The sequence below is a fragment of the Lithobates pipiens genome, unplaced genomic scaffold (assembly GCF_037356315.1).
Source record: "Lithobates pipiens isolate NorthernLeopardFrog02 unplaced genomic scaffold, aLitPip1_a1.2 Scaffold_22, whole genome shotgun sequence".
Lineage (NCBI taxonomy): Eukaryota > Metazoa > Chordata > Amphibia > Anura > Ranidae > Lithobates > Lithobates pipiens.
Window position 1 is genome coordinate 96,577,394 of NW_027507784.1, and position 17,587 is coordinate 96,594,980.

Below are 17,587 nucleotides of genomic sequence, written 5' to 3' on the forward strand. Positions count from 1 at the left end.
TCACGTTCCAGAACGATCAGTATTTCCGACAACTGTGTCCGACCGTGTGTATGCAACACCAGTTTCGGACAAAATCCGTCGGAAAAAATCAGACTGATTTTGTTGTCGGATTGCCATATTACATTGAATTTTACAGAAAATTACAGCAGCTGCAAATTGAAATGGGTAGGTTGTTAAAACAAGAAAGTAATGTTTAGATGTGCCTTTTAATACAGTGTAATATTATGTAGCTAAATATTGACGTTTAGTAAAACCTCCATTTTCATGGTGCATACAAAGTTGATTATTTCCTTTGTGGCTTTTGAGAAATATATTTGAATGAAAGTTTTTACTTTGCCCAGGGTTCTATAAGTACATTACAGGCTCAAGTTATCTGTAATTCATTGATGCACTCAAGTGTACAGAGATTCTAAAATTAATGATATTTGTAGACAGAGAAACCATTCAGGACCTGGAAATGAGAATGAAGGAGCAACGAAAAACAGCCGGACCTAAAGCCTTATATTATGCTGGGTTGTTCCTGTGGCACGTGGGACGCCATGATAAAGCTCGGGAGTATGTCGATAGGATGATCAAGATATCAAATGGTGATAAAGATGTAAGTAGTATTACTGCGGAATATATAACCTGTACAGAAGCAGACCTCGCTTTATGGTTACTTAAAGTGGTTATAAAGCCTAAATGTTTTTACCTCAATGTATTCCTCGAATTAAGGTAAGAAATGTTTAGGTGGTAGTTCCCCCTCCCCATAACTTACCTGAACCTTCATTGGATCCAGCACTGTGCCCAACTGCAGCAGATCTCTCCCCTGACTTCCACATCACTCAGGTATTGCTAAGCCAGTGGTAGCCAATGACTCCCCCTGCTGTCAGTCAGAGCCAGGGAGGGGCTGAGCCCCACTGTCTGTGTCTATAGACGTAGGCAGCAAGGCTCAGGTGCGAGCCCACATGAGTGCCCCCATAGGAAACTGCTGCTTATGGGGGCACTCACCAGAGAGGAGGAACCAGAAGCCCAAAACAAGTGACCCGAGAAGAGGAGGTTCGAGCCACTCTGAAATTTCATTGCACAATGTAGGCAAGTATAAACTTGCAATAACTTTATGTAGGCTACCTCTATAATTACATATTAACTTAATAACATGTACTGTAGCTGTTAAAATGTAGGCTGATATTTGAGTTTTTTTTTTTTTTTTTTTTCAAGCTGCCATATTTGTGCAGATTTAGACTTCATACAGAGAGCTCGCCCCTCTTTTCTTCCACTTGGGGAAATCCAGCTGTCAGCACAGAACTTTCCTATGGTGCAGTCAGCAGCATGCATTGGGTGGGGGCTGGGCTCTGCACACCAGAAACACAATGTAGATGCAGTCTATACTCATTTCATTTACCCCTAAGTGAAGCATTTTATATTAGATGTTAAAGTGGAAATTCCAGTAGTTTTTGTGTTTATTAATATTTAACAGCTACAAAAAGTGTAGCTGCTGACTTAAATAAACACTCACCTGTTCCAGGATGCAGCTATGCAGCTGCCTGAATGCTCAGTTCTCTCCCTCACCTCTCCCCAGCGCTGGCATCACAAGTGTGGGCATCCGGCTGTGACAGCTTGCGGCTTCACAGCTGGGTGCACGGTGGGCATGCGCGAGTCGTGCTGTGCCTCCTTAATGGTCAGGCAATCTTGTGGGAACTGTGAAATGTCCCAGAAGATTGCTGAGAGACGGGGACCTGAATGCAGCAGCCTGTCTGCCCCCATTCACCCATCTGAATGAGACCTTAAAGGTGATCCAAAGGCAATTTTTTTTAAATTAAAATAATAAACATGTTATGCTTTATTGGCCCGATCCTCCTTTTCTGGGGTTCCCGTCGGCTCTCTCTGCTACTCCCCTTCTGTATGTGCTACCATGGCAAGATTTGTGCTATGGGGGCACACGTGTGGGTGCACTCCCGGGCTGGGCTGTGTGCATACCACTATGTACAGACCCACACAGCGCAGCTTAGCACCACCCCACTCCCTCCTCACTGGATTTCACTGACAGCCACAGGGGCCAATAACACAGTACTGGATTGATAAAGGCGTCAGGTAATTGAAGGGGATGGGAGGTTCACAGCAAGCTTTAAAATGTTTTTTACCTTAAAGTGCTTATAAAGGTTATTTATTTAAAAAAATAAATGTCATTCTTACCTGCTCCGTGCAGCTCTTCTTAGTTCCCCGCCAGTGCTCCAGGCTCCTCTCCTCTTCACCAGGTGGCCCATAGCAAGCTTTCTATAGGGGAACTGATGCGGGCTCACTACCGCTCCCTCAGCACTGGCTGTGATTGACAACAGCGGAAGCTCCCGCTGCTGTATCTGAGCCAGTGAGGAAGGAGAGAGTGAAGAGAGCCTCAGCCCTTGTGCACATCCCTGGATTGAGATCGGGTTCAGATATATATATATATATATATATATATATATATATATATATATATATATATATATATATATATATATATATATATATATATATATATATATATATATATAATATATATATATATTTTTTTTTTTATAACACAATTTTATTTGGAAAAAAGCACAGAAATACAGAAGTACAGAAATCTCCAACAGCTGGAGGAGTAAAATGCTAACAAAGTTTCAGGTTGTACATATAAACACTCTTAGGCCGCGTACACACGCGGGGACTGTTCGCCCAACTTTGTCCGTCAAACAGTTTCGGCAAACAGTCCGCTCAAAATTAGCATGGACGGACATGGCCACACACGACGAACGAACAGTTTGCTGAAACCGTGCGCGATGACGTGAACGGCACGTACGACGGGACGAAAAATACGACGTCCTATACACTGCATTATAACTTTCGGCGTGTAAATCCTTTGTGAGCATGCGCGGAACTTAGTTTGACGAACAAGCCTACACACGAGGGGACTGTTCGCTGAAACAAAGTTTCAGCGGACAGTTTTTCGGAATTTCCGAAAAACCTTGTTCAGCGGACTGTTCGCTGAAACTGTCCGCTGAAAGCCCACACACGAGCGGACTGTCCGCCGAAACACTGTTCAGCGGACAAAGTTGGGCGAACAGTCCCCGCGTGTGTACGCGGCCTTACAATCACATGTCCATACAGGCGCGTACAGTGATACAGTCAAGTAATTTTCAGGTCAGTAACCAGAGAGCAAAAGAGAAGGGAGTTAGAAAGTGAGAACGGCCTGATATGGTTCGCAACATGGCACTTTGGAGAGGACTCCATCTCTGGGTCTGTTAAGGGGTCGATCTGGGGATGGATGTTGGGACCAAAAGTACGGGACGTTAATTCTACCCTTATGGGGTCTTGGAGCAAGTGGTGAGTCATTCTTGGTGTCAAACTTTCCGGGTAGCATCAGGGTATTCCCTGATGGGATTCCATAGATAACGGTGACAGTTATGTGTTGTTGGGATCCTGTGCTGTTGAGATGCAATGGCATGTGTGCGCGTTTAAGTTGGGATGCCAGGGTACAAGAATTGGTCGAAGGTAGGGGACAGGAGGGGGAAGAGGAAGAAGAAAAAAAAAAAAAAAGAGAGGGGGGGTTGGACATTCAGGGCGGCTGAGGAGGTTAACTTGGGTTCTGGAGAATCTTAGGTTTTCCGGGGTCCCCCTTCCCGTGACCCCCCCCCCTCGGAGCATATCAATTGGTATGTGGCTTGTCTCCTTACTCGCCTCCCAGTTACTGTAGCCTCCATCTCCAGTGTATATTAGGACATGTTGGTCAGTGGTATCAATTCTATAGTGCTGAGGGCCTTTACCTGTACACCTCCGAGTAAGCGGTGGTGGTCTGAAAGTGTTTCCAACAAGCCCATTTCATACTGAATTTTGAGGGGGTGTCCCTGGACACATGAATCAGCTCTTCCATTTCAGCTGTTTTGTTGATTCTGGTAAACCATTCTTTAATGGAGGGAACTCTGGACGACCCCCAGTGAACAGGGATACATTGTTTTGCCGCATTAAGCATGTGCATTGCCAGAGAGCCATGATAAACTCGTCTCGGTAAGGGCGAAAGATGGAGAAGGCATTGGGCAGATATTTTTTTAGGAGGGCTGCATGCAGAAGAAATTTTATTTTTATTTTTATTTTTTTATAGAATGCAGTAAGGTAAAAAGCCTTATTACTTTACAACTTACCACTTACTTTACCACTTTAATGCAGGGAATGCATTAAGGTGAAATACTTTTTTGGATTTATAACCACTTTAACCACTTCAATACCAGGCACTTTCGCCCTTTCCTACCCAGGACAATTTTTAGCTTTCAGCACTGTCACATTTTGAATGACAAATGCGCGGTCATACAACACTGTACCCAAACTACATTTGTATAATTTTCTGCCCACAAATAGAGCTTTCTTTTGGTGGTAATAAACAGGAACTGATTCTGGACAGCCGCACTCTTGAAAAATTGCCTTTTTTTTTTTTTTTAAAGTTCACATCAAAATCAAGGATGAAAAATCACAGCAGACAGAAGAGCTGACGTTTCGCACTAACAGTAGTGCTTATTCATTGAGCTATGAATGATCAGTTATTGCAAAACCTCAGCTCTTCTGTTTGCTGTGATTTCCATCCTTGATTTTGATGTGAACGTTTCTAAATAACAAAAGGCAATTTTTCAAGAGTGCGGCTGTCCAGAATCGGTTCCTCTTTATTGCTACTAGAAATTACCAGTACCTATGGCTTCCGAACTGAGAGAGAGGTTTACCATCTGTTTGTCCTCCTGGAGCGGTGACATCTCCCCTTTCCTTTCTTTTGGTGGTATTTGATCACCTCTGCGGATTTTAATTTTTACGATGTAAACGAAAAAAGATGAGGAGCTACTGACGGGCATTACTGATGGGGCACTGATGGGCATTACTGATGGGGCACTGGCACTTTTTCAGGCACTGATTGGCACTGTTGTGGGCACTGATCGACAGTTTTATGTCCACAGACAGCTGTTTATAGAGGGGGACAGGCTGGCAGGTGATTGGCAGCTGATGGGGGCTGTGTTTTAATCAATGCGCTGATTATCAGCACAGAACCCGGCCCCCCCCCCCCCCCCCCCCCATGTCAGTGTGAACTGAGGAAAGCTGTTTACCGGCACTTCCTGGTTACCGCAATAATCAGCTGTGATTTGGTCACAGCTGATCACGTGGTAAAAAACCTCCGTCAGAGGCTCCATACCACGATCGGAGTTGCTGTGTGTCAGACTGACGCACAGCACTTACAGGCGCCGCCTCTGTTATTCTGATCACGTCATATAACGTCCAGTCAGGATAACACAACCACTTTGCCGCTGTCATTTTGCTATACACTGGGCGGCAAGTGGTTAAAAAACCCTTTATATGTGTTTCAGCTGTGTATTTAGTACTTTACCTGGAGTTCAGGCACATACTGGCCTAAACATTAATACCACTCAGTGCATCATGTGGCCACAGCAGCTTTCAGCCCCTCATAGAGCTTAAAGCGTAGTTCCACCCATTTTATGTACTTACTCTCTATGGTATCCCCTCTGAGCATCCTTTTTCCAATGCAAATTCTTCATTTTTTTATTTTTTTTTATGGAAATACCTTTTATATTCTTCTTTCTATCATGGATCATCATGATAAATGAACGCCTCTCTGAGTTTTTGTTTGTTTCAAACCTAGTTTGTTTTTCTGGGAACCCTGGATCAAATATCTGTCTGACTCCTTGTGGGGGTTCAGATTATTCCATAATATAGAGTGCATTATTTTCTCTGGTATTCTACCCTCTTCTCCTATCCTCTTCCTCCCTCCTCCTCCTCTTCTTATACCAATGTCTTTTGTTTTTTTAGTTTTTTTGTTTTTTTTTATATACTCTTCCGATCTCAGATGGGGAGAGGGATGCTACCAAATTGTGATATAAATAACACGTCATATATTTGGAAGGTCTTTGTATATGGTCTGACAGTATTTCCAGAGAGTGTCGTTTTTTTCTGGAGTACAGGGTGAGCCAGGCTGACCACACGGTGATGCCACCACGGTTTTTCTCCTCTACTCTCTCTTCGGGGGGGAATACGGTGGGAGGGCCTGGAGTTTTCTATAGTTATTCTCAGGGGTCGGTGTGGTCCTTCCTTTATTTTTCTAAGGGCTGAATCTTCTTTTTGTTTGTTTTCACCCTTGACCTGTGTTTAGGTTCTTGTTTCGGGGTAACCCGTGTTTTTGGTCATGCTGGTCAAACGATGTTAGTACTCTCACTGAAAAGCTTTCTGTACTGTGTTATAGCTGTTTGTTACGATGTCATATTGTATAACTTTTCAATTGATAAGAAAATTTCAATAAAAATCATTGAAACATAAAAAAAAATTGGACTTTGGGGACTGGAACTCCGCTTTTAATAGGCTGCTGGCAGCAGGGCTGGACAGTACACCTGTGCCTTCCACTTGCACATAAATGCCAGGATCTCATGGAGTGGGGATAAATACCAGGGGGGCATGAAAACAAACTCACCTGTCTGTTGAAAATTACAACATATTTCTGATGAGTTCAAAAATATTAAGCGGCTTCTCCAATTCTGTTGCAGTCACTATTGCACTCACTTATTGGCTTGCTCTTAATATGAAATAGTTTATTTGTAAAAAAATAAATAAAAATAAAATCATAATAATTAAGAACATTGTGAATAGTTCTCTTAGCACATTGATTTCTTCCTTGTTAATGATGAAGTATTATTGTCTGCATATTCACTGCTATATTTTTCGTGTGGGATGTTCATACTGGATAGATGTCTGATTGCTTGTTGAAGTGAAGTACCAGATCACATTACTTCCTGAAAACATCCCAGCAGAGTGGACTGCCTTTAGTGTGCGATGAGTGGAAATGAAATGAAAATGTCTGTTATTACAGGGATTGGTATTGAAAGGATGGCTGGATCTGACCTGTGGCAGAGAAGCCTATGCTAAAAAGGCTCTGAAGTACTTAGAAGAAGGACTGCACGATGACAGGGATGTGTTTGCTATGATGGGAAAGGTAGGCTTGTAAAAATGAAATGATCCTATGTGTATTTGTGGAAGCCAATATTATAATGACCTGGATATATTGACATCATAGGGAGATGTATATTTTGGGTTCCTCGCTTGTTTTAGCTGTTTAACCTAAAAGGGTAGATTTAGACAAATAGCTTAAAGCATATCTAGATTAATGAACAAAAGTGTACTTTATTACAGCTTGTGAATCCTTGAAGAGGAAATTATACTATTGGGGTACTTGCCTGTCCAGACATCTAGCGGTGTCCTCAGCTGGGCCATTTCTTGAATTGGCCCTCGGATTCTGTTGCCACCATGTTGGCTAAGGAAAACCGGCAGTGAAAATGCTTTCTCAATGAGCCGGCTGTGGGGGTGAGGAGGGGGCCAAACTTTCTTTGCCGTGGGAGCGGTTACCTATCAAAACTAGGTACCGGCTCCCCCCCCCCCCCCCCAAAAGGTACCAAAGGTGGAGTGGAGCTCAGTTTTAAATGTTGTGGCTGTGGGTTTTTTTTTTTTTTTCTATTTGTGTTTTCTTTATATTCACATCAGTGTGAAAGCAGACCTATACTATTATGCTTAGTGTATTGCTTCACACTGACCTGAAGATCTCTTCTTTCCTGCTATTGGCACCATCCTGGAGACCGCTAGCTGGGATAAGAGGTGGAGTGCAGTTGGTATCGCTCTGCATGGGACAGGAGCCAGCACTACAGAGGAGTCATTGGCTTATGTGGCTCTTGCTCACTACTACAGCTCCAACTTTACAAGTAGCCCCTCTGCATTGCACTCTGATGCTCTGGGATGATGGATCAGCAAGCCCAGACGGTGATCTACCAGTTGCTGACCCACTCTAAACTCTCCTGCATATACACATTGACTGACATGCAGGGGACTTTAGAGGCAGGAAAAAAAAAACGCCAGACGCTCCTAGAATCAGCTGCAAAAACATCCAGTGTGCATGGGGCCATGAGATAGGTCTCACATTTCGTGGCTGTTATTTTTTATAGCTAGAAAGAGTATCAAAAGATAGAGATGGTGGAGCATTAGGATCATTGTCCCTTCTTCCTCAAGGAATGAGAAAATATCTGCTCTCTGCATTTTTTGCAGCACAGGGCTCCATGTTTTGTGCTGCACTGCTGTGTGTTGCAAATGGTGTGAATTGCCCCAAATGTTAAAAATTCAAACCAATTTCGCTTTAGGAGCTGTTGCCATTAACTGAACCAGGTATTAAAAGCATTACAAAAGTATTTTTATCAAATGTATTTAATATTGCTTACTGTTTGTGTCTAACCTGATTTTCTATTAGGTTTCATTGTTTCACATTTGACTCAATTATTTTTGGTAGTATGAATGGCATTGATATAGTTGCCTGAGTGTGTACCTTTTTTTTTTTTTTTTTTTTTTTTTTTTTTTTTATAAGATTTACACATATTAATTAGGGTTGCACCTGATACTATTATCGGTGCCGATACCGAGTATTTACACAATAAACAATGAAAACTTTTTTTTTTTTGTTTTACTTTTGTTAGTGAATATTTTTACACATATATATTAACATATATTTATATATTTCACTTTGAAAAAGCACAAAATAAAAAAAATAAAAATCAATATCATTTGTAAATAACTATTCAATGTGAAATGTGTAAAAATATTCACTAACAAAAGCAAACAAAAAAAAAAAGTTTTCATTGTTTATCGTTTTGTAAAAAACAAAAGCAGGAAAATATTAATTAAATGGAGGACAGCTAAAGTGAAAACAGTTGCGGTAGGTATCTGTAATTGGTATCATTGGGTGCTAAAAAATAAAAATATTGTTACTCGTTAAAAAAAAAAAAGGTGCATTCCTAATATTAATAATAATATAATATAATAATCCTCAGTTGTGAGCAAGAACATAAAAAGGCAAATGGCAGGGAAAGTGGACAGGTAGTGGACCTATTACATAAACTGGCTATGAAAAGAGAGGAACTCGGGGAATTAATGGAACAGGAAATGAGGACGATATATAATAGGATTAATAAAGAGAGATATTATAGCGGCATTAAAAATAGTAAGATCTTAGCAAAGATATTGAGGAAAAAAAGATCGAAGAATTATATAGAGAAAATATTAAATAAAGAGGGAGAGTCGGTCTATAAAACTAAGGAAATAGCAGAAGTTTTTAGAGAATATTATGGGCAGTTATATTCCGTGAGAAAAAAAGAGACAGAAAAGCAAGAGATGAAGAGAAGGGGAAAAATCAAAGACTATATATTTCAAGCAAATATCCCTAGAATACCGGGGGAATTGGCGCAGGAATTGGAGAATCCAATCTCAGTCCAAGAAGTAATACAGGCAATAAAAGAGACCAAAGGAGGAAAGAGTCCAGGGCCTGATGGCTATACAATAGAATATCTAAAAAAGTTTGGAGACATACTAGCCCCAATTTTATGTGCATATTATAATGGACTAGGTACAAAATATGGACTGAGCGAGGAGGCCTCCACTGCGACAATCTCCACGATATTGAAAGAGGGAAAAGAGAATACAATAGGCTCAAACTATAGACCGATCTCACTACTCAATACGGACATTAAATTGTTCGCAAAAATATTGGCCGCTAGAATAAAGAAGTTAATGCCTAGCTTAGTCCATGCAGATCAGGTGGGATTCATTGAGGGGCGAGAAGGAAAAGATAATGGAGTAAGGTCATTATTACTGCTTCAGAGGATGAAGGAGAGTAGAATCCCCAGTCTACTCCTATCAATAGATGCTGAGAAAGCTTTTGACCGAGTAGACTGGGGATTCATGATGGGTACCCTAAGGGGAATGGGGTTTGGTCCCAAAATTTTGAAGTGGATAAAGGCACTATATAACAGCCCCAAGGCAGTGGTAAGAGTTAATGGGGTACTATCAACAGCCTTCAGAATGAACAATGGGACTAGACAGGGGTGTCCGCTGTCCCCCCTATTGTTCGTTCTGGCATTGGAGCCACTCCTGGAGACGATAAGGAGAAACCCAGATATAAAGGGGGTTGAGATAGAGGGGGAAATACATAAGACAGCCGCATTCGCGGATGATATTCTGTTTTATGTATCCAGCCCACGAATCTCCATGCCAAACTTGTTAAAGGCTTTACAGGAATACGGAGAATTATCTAACTTTAAAATCAACCCAAGCAAGTCAGAAATCTTAAACGTAAATATAAATCCGAGAGAAGAACTTGACATTAAGAGAGAATTCCCATTTCTATGGCAAAAGGAAATTAAATATTTAGGGATTAAACTGACTGCATCAATAGAAAAAATGTACCTAATAAACTATATCCCCCTTCTAGAAGAATTGAGAGAAGAAATAAGGAGAATGAGAACAAAGCCCCTGTCATGGTTAGGAAGAATTAATGCCTTAAAAATGATTATTCAACCTAAAATCCTTTATAAATTTCAGCTATTACCAATATATATCCCCCCCCTATATTTTAAAATGATAAATTCTTTAATTTCTAAATTTATCTGGAACAACAAGAAACCTAGAATCCCACTGAAGACTTTGCAAAAGGGAAAAGACGAGGGGGGTCTGAATGTCCCAGACTTTAGAAAATATTACGAAGCAGCAGTGTTAACACGGGTGGTGGAATGGGCAAAATTAGAAAGTAAAAAAAGATGGGGAAAAATAGAACACAGTTTATCAGGCACAAATTTAGGTAGAGAAATCTGGACTCCTTTAAAATATAGATCACTAGGGAAGACAACACCTTTGGTCACAAAAAATGTGTTTAGAGTATGGGAGGGAATACACAAACATAATAAGTGGAAATATAATTCCCCTTTAATTTATTTAAAAGATAATGATTTTTTTGCACCTGGTAAAAGTACAATAGGAGGGAAATGGATAAAACAAGATAATATGCAATTACGACACATAATTAAAGAGGGGAAATTGAAAACACTAGCAATATTACAGAAAGAAAATGATTGGATGGATTTGAATGAGTGGCGACACCTGCAGCTTAGACATTTCGTCTCAAGACTACCACAACCGCTTAGAGATGGAGAAAATTTGACTGCCTTGGAGCGGATATGTGAGGGGAAATCCCCAAGAGCAGGTATTGCCCAGCTTTATAAGGTCTTGAGACGGGAATGTGAAGCGGAGGTACCAACTTTCATTCAAAAATGGGAAGAAGAGATAGGAGCACGGGGTGAAAACCAAAATATAGAAAAAATATTGAAGATGGTGCACAGATCCACGGAAAATAGTAAGATGATAGAAACAAATTATAAAATTTTAGTAAGATGGTATAGGACCCCAGATATAATGGCAAAGTACCAGGAGGGACAATCTGGGAAATGTTGGAGGAATTGTGGACAAACGGGAAGTTTGGCCCATATATGGTGGGATTGTCCCAAGATTAAAGAATATTGGAGAGAAATAATAAGATATATAGAAGTAATAGCTAAAATACAGTTACCTGAGAACCCATGGTTATGCCTATTCCATGCAGTAGATACCCCAATTAAGGAGTATAGGAATTCCCTCACAAGCTCATTAATAAACGTGGCAAAAAGCCTGATTCCGAAAAAATGGAAAGAAATAGAAGCACCCAAAGTAAAGGAATGGCTAGGAAAAGTTGAGGAAATGTATAGTATTGAAGGGCTGGGAATGGAGGAAGAAAGAGAAAGAAAGAGATTCCATGTGAAATGGAAATACTGGAAAATCTTTAGACAATCTATGATTTTTAACGAGGTAATGGGTCGGTAGGGGTGGGGAGAGGGGTGGGAGGGAAATATTCTAGAAGAACTCGAGAAGTAAAGAAAGAAAACCAGGATAATGTGAAAAATTTAAGGGCATGAATGTATTTTGGTCCTATGGTTTTCTTTTATAATACTTGATTATGTTTTGTACGCAACTTAAATGAAAAATTTAAATAAAGAATAAAAAAAAAAAAAAAATAATCCTCAGTTGTGCTTCCTGTTTCAGGCCCACTATTACGAGTTGCGGCAGAATTACTCCGGAGCCTTGGAAGCCGTGAACAAAATCCTAGCCAGCTCTGCAGGCTTCCTTCCTGCTCTTATTAAGAAAATGAAGCTACAACTGGCTTTGCAAGACTGGGAACAGACAGTAGAGACAGCTCTAAGGTTTAGTATGCAGCTAACACACCACTATGTCATGTGCTTTTGTTTTCAGATAGTTAGAGATATTGAGGAGTGTGTGGGCTGGTGGCATTTTGGTTGCTAGGAAAACACAGAGGAACCAATTATGGGAAACAAATGCTGAACTGATTTTGATAACAGTGAACTGGTGATCTATTGTAGATTAAATATGTTGTAAAAAACATTGTAGACAGTATTTGTGTGCATGATTTACAGCTAAAATGAAAGTACCCACCTATAGCTTTTGACTCAGTGATTGAACATGCCCATTTGTACCTTTTTGCATTGGGCTATACTGGGCAACCTATAGTTGTGAGAACAAAAAGTATAGTTAAAGTACAGCACATTATTACTATCCACTTGCTGACTGCCCACAGTACATTTAAGCGCAAAGCGACATACCCATAAGTTAGTTTGCTTGTACAGACACAATGCGCGCACCCCGTGCGACTGCTGTGTCCACCGGAATGCGGATCCTGATACTCGAGGCATGGTGATCATGATTGGCAACAAAGCTGCTATGAATCAATATGATTCATAACCGCTTTGCTTCTTTTGCTAATGAGTTTTGATTGGCCCACAGCTATCATATGGTACCTGGGCCAGTCACAGCACCCTGTACCATTTGATTAGTTGTAGCCAATCACAGATCACTAGTATTTACAGCTGTCATGAACTTAAAATTCATGACAGTTGAAAGCATTGCTGGTACAATGATCTTCATTGTACCAGCAATCAAAGAAAAAAAAATCCTGATCACCCCCCAGAATATTACAATGTTACTATGGTAATATTAAACTATTCTGATAAAAGTATTTCTTTTAAAATAGTAAAAAAACATTTTTGTTTTTTTTATCGTACATTATTGGACACAGCTTTAAGTAATTACATAATTGGTTATAGGCTACCTTCTGGTGTTGACACTGGTAAACTCAATCAAGGAAGTTTACTCCCTATATAACCCCTCCTTCCAGGAGCACATCAGTTTTTTCGCCAGTGTCTAAAGGTGTTGGTAACGAGTAAAGATGTGCTCTGAGGATCTCCAGGAGGGATAGATGCTGAATTTAAATAGCCTCCATAGACCACATCCATCCAAAGTGCCATTGAGGCCTAAAAGGATGGTACCTGGGGCCATGTATCTGACGCACAAGGTTTTGCCTGTAATGCCTCTCTTTGTAGGGCTGGACCCCAGTTACCCAGGGCTTAGGTCTTACTACATTACCTAAACTTCCTGATGGGGTGCTTTTACAGGTCCAGGGCAGTTGGAACCCCGTTTTAGGGACCCAGTCCCTGAAGGTTTGCTACGCAGCCCACCCTGATGGGTGAAGGTTGGATTGTTAATTCAACAAAACCTGCGGCAAGGATAAGGTAAGGGAAGAAACGTAGGTATTTAAAAATATCTATGTATTTCTTCCATTAGGGAAAAAAATTTGTCATGCATTAAATCTCCACTAGAGGAAGTCTAGTAAGCTCAGTCTGTGTTCGATCGCAGCAGCGTGTAGAGGGGAGATGCTGCAAGGTAAGAGAAAGCTGCAAAAGTTTTTCTCTTCTCCCTAATGGGACCAGAGGGTTAGGGGGACAGCATTGCTGTACCCCTCTTTCTTTACCCCCCCCCCCCCCCCCCCACGGGGGGTATGTAGACCCACGAATACCGCTAATTGTTTTTACTGTGGAAGATGTCATTATTGTTTGTGCCTGCTGCTGGATGGTTCCCTGCCCCCCCTTCTCCTGTTGGGTCGGTGGACCTGAAATCACCATGCACAAGCACGGGAACGTTTTAAAAGTAAAAAGGGGCAGAACTTTTTTCCAGAGGGGGCGGTGCCTAAGTGCAATGCCGTGAACGTCCACAAGGACACACGGCAGGCTAAAAACAAATACAACACAGCTGTGACAGTCTTTCCTCTGCTTTCCCAGCACTAGGCTGAATTTTATAGCGGCTTTAAATGTCATGACTATTTTCATTGATTAAGTGCAATTTGTATAGTGCCTCTGTTTTTGTAGTTAGGACTATGCCTAGCAAAAAAGACACCACATAAAGGTTTCACCCCCGGGCGCTAGGATCCTGAGTCACATTTCCATGCTGTCATCCTTGCCTGAATTACCAGTTATTGCAAGCCGGGGTGAGCCATTTGGAAAGAATTGATGGTGCAACTGTTGCTCACATCTCAGCCGCTGTATATGTGACTGAAGATGTCCTTTCCTCCTCCTTGCAGGGTTTGGAAGAAAGATTAGCGGCTTTAATCCCATCCTCCATTCAAATGGATAGGAAGCATGCTAGATCCATGAGGTGTTACCCTCAGTTGGGAGGAAGAACAAACCGATGATGATTCCTCTGCAGAGAAAGCAATGGTAGATGAGCCTTTCCAGTCTCTCAAAATCTGAGGAATTGCTGATACAATCTTTTATGGAGATGGTTCTTCTACTTTCATGCTACCCCTAACGGAGTTTTCTGAAAGTTCGGTTTCTTCCTTGGATTCCTTAAAACCCTCTCAACCTTTGCATGCATTTCCTGCACATGTATTACTAGTGCAGCTTATTTTTGCTGAGTGGAATCGCCCAGATAAGCATTTTCTCCCTCCTAAGAAAATTGCAATTTCCTGTCCCCTGGAGGAGAAATTCTCCAAAAGATGGGAAATACCAGCAGTTGATGCTGCGATTTCCGAAATGTGAATAAAGGCCTAACTTGTCCAGTAGACAATGCACAAGATGCTTAAGGATCCAAAGGATAAGAAGTTGGAATCCCTGTTAAAATCTTTTTTTCCATGGCAGGTGCCATTACTTAGTCAGCAGTCGCTGCAATAAGCGTCTCAATCCCTAAAGGACCAATTTAAACAGGCCCTTAGAGAGCTTCCTGCACAACAAGCTCGGGATTTCGCTGAACTACCAAAACATTATGCTTTGCCATAGATGCTATTAAAGATTCTATTCACCAGGCGTCCTGCCTTACACTTACGCTTATGCTTGTGCATCTGCGTAGAATCCCATGTTTAAAAAAAAAAAAAAGAAAAACATTTATTTTTTTTGGTCAGCTGAAGCACCATGTAAAGATCTCCTAACTGGGCTCCCTTTTCATGGGGAACGACTATTTGGAGAAAACTTATATACAAATATATCCAAACAATTTTTAGTTGGAAAAGTACTCTTTTGCCAGTCAAAAGAAAGTATAAGCACCCTTAATTTAAACAGGCTCTTTCCCTTACGCCAGGGCCTCTAGGCAGGGGCGACGGCCTCCGCCGTCACACTGTAGAGGAAAATCTCAGAGTCAGACCCAGGCTCAAAAGAAGTCCTGGGGTCAGAAACCTGCAAATCAGGATCCTAAAGCCTCATCATGAAGAGGCAGCCCCCCTTCAGAAGTCTGGAAAAGCAAGAAATTCAGGACAGATGGGTTATCTCCACGGTAACGTTGGGGTACAAGCTGGAATTTTTTTTACCTTCTATCGTCTTGCTTCCTGAAGTCAAGCATTCCCAAAGATCCAGAGAAAGGACAATCTCTGTTTCAAGCACTAGATCGATTTTAATATCTCAAGGGGTGATCATACAGATCCCCACAAAGGAGCAAGGTCTAGGGTTTTATTCAAATTTTTTCGTGATACCTAAAACCAAATGGAGACATCAGACCCATTCTAGATCTAAGAAATCTAAATCAGTTCCTGAAGATCTGCTCCTTTCACATGGAGACGATCAGGTCAGTCGTTTCTATCCTTCTAGGGGGAGAACTTCTGGCATCAATCGACATCAGGGATGCATATCTGCATGTCCCTATATTTCCCGCTCATCAAAAGTTTCTGCAGTTTGAGTTAGAACAGCAGCATTTTCAATTTGTAGCCCTGCCCTTCGGGCTAGCCACAGCACCCCGGGTGTTCAGCAAAGTGCTGGCCCCACCACTAGCCAGGTTAAGGGCACAGGGCATAACAGTCATGGCGTACCTAGATGATCTATTGCTAATAGATCAGTCGGTGGCTCGTTTGGAGCAAAGCATACGCACTACAACCAATTATTTGAAAAGTTGGGTTGGATTCTCAACCTAGAGAAATCTTCCTTAAATACCGCTAAAAAAGCTGGACTACTTGGGTCTGATCATAGACACAGCCCAGAAACGGGTGTTCTTGCCTCAGGCAAAAATCAACTCCATAAGAGAGTTCCTATGGATGGTCAGGTCAAATGGCGATCCCTCCATTCGCCTTTGCATGAGTTTGCTAGGAACTATGGTGGCTGGCTTCGTTTGAAGCGGTTCCCTATACCCAGTTTCATTTAAGACTGCTGTAGAACAGTATCTTGTCTGCTTGGAACAACACAATTCAAGCTTTAGACTTGTCAAAGCAGCTGTCCCCAAGAGTGTCCCAAAGCCTCACTTGATGGCTACTAACCCAGAGTCTGCTGAAAGGTAAATCCTTTAGACCAGTCATCTGGAAAGAGGTAACGATGGATACCAGCCTTTCAGGCTGGGGAGCAGTACTAGAAAAGACCACTGTCCAGGGACAGTGGTCAAGAGCCGAAAAGAACTTTGTCCATCAATATCCTAGAGATTCGAGCAGTACGTCTGGCTCTAAAGACCTGGACTTTCAGGTTATGGGATTGTTCTGTCAGGATTCAATCCGACAATGACACAGCTGTGGCCTATATCGATCACCAAGGGGACAGCAAGGGTCTCTCAGCACAGAGCGAGGTGAACCATATTCTAAATTAGGCACGGAACATTTCTTTCTGTCCATCGGTAGTCTTCATTCCGGGAGTAGAGAATTAGCAGGTGGACTACTTGAGTTGCCAGCAGTTATTCCCAGTGGAATGGTCTCTTCACCCCAACATATTTCGGGCTGTTTACCAAAGATGGGGGACTCCGGACGTAGATCTTCTAGCTTTCAGGTTCAACATGACGTTAGTCAACTTTGTGGCCAAAACAAGGGATCCATTTCCATGCGGAACAGATGCGTTGGTGACCCCATGGGATCAGTTCTCCCTGATCTATGCATTCCCTCTATTCAGTTGCTGCCTCGACTTCCTTACAGGATCAAGCTTGAAGGAAAGCCACTAATTCTGGTAGCAGCATCGTGACCCAGAAGGTCATGGTATGCAGAAATTGTAAAGATGGCAGTGGAGAGCCCGTGGTCCCTCCCACTACGGTCAGATCTGTTCCCACAGGGACCGATATTCCATCCTACCTTACGTTCTCTAAATTTAACGGCTTGGCAATTAAAACCACATTCTGAAGAAATGTGAGCTTTCTGGGTTCAGTTATCTCTACCCTGATTAATGCAAGGAAGCCAGCTTCCAGAACTATAGAGTCTGGAGGGCTTATGTTTCCTGGTGTGAATCCAAGGGTTAGCACTGTCAGAGATATATCATAGGCAGAATTATTGCCTTTTTACAATTAGGGGTAGAAATTAAGTAGACCTTGAGTACTATTTAAGGCCAAGTCTCAGCTTTATCGGTCTTATTTCAAAAAGACCACTTGCTACTCATTCTGTAGTCCAGGGTTTTATACA

General features: G+C 41.7%; 1 protein-coding gene across 1 annotated transcript in view; it reads left to right on the forward strand.

The window, feature by feature from the left end:
- TTC21B (tetratricopeptide repeat domain 21B) overlaps positions 1-17,587 on the forward strand; it is a 119,280-nt gene that overhangs the window by 15,736 nt on the left and 85,957 nt on the right. The window contains exons 4-6 of the mRNA XM_077447923.1: positions 432-598; positions 6,857-6,979; positions 11,932-12,089. Coding sequence (XP_077304049.1) covers positions 432-598; positions 6,857-6,979; positions 11,932-12,089 — 448 coding nt within the window. The remainder of the gene's footprint in view (positions 1-431; positions 599-6,856; positions 6,980-11,931; positions 12,090-17,587) is intronic.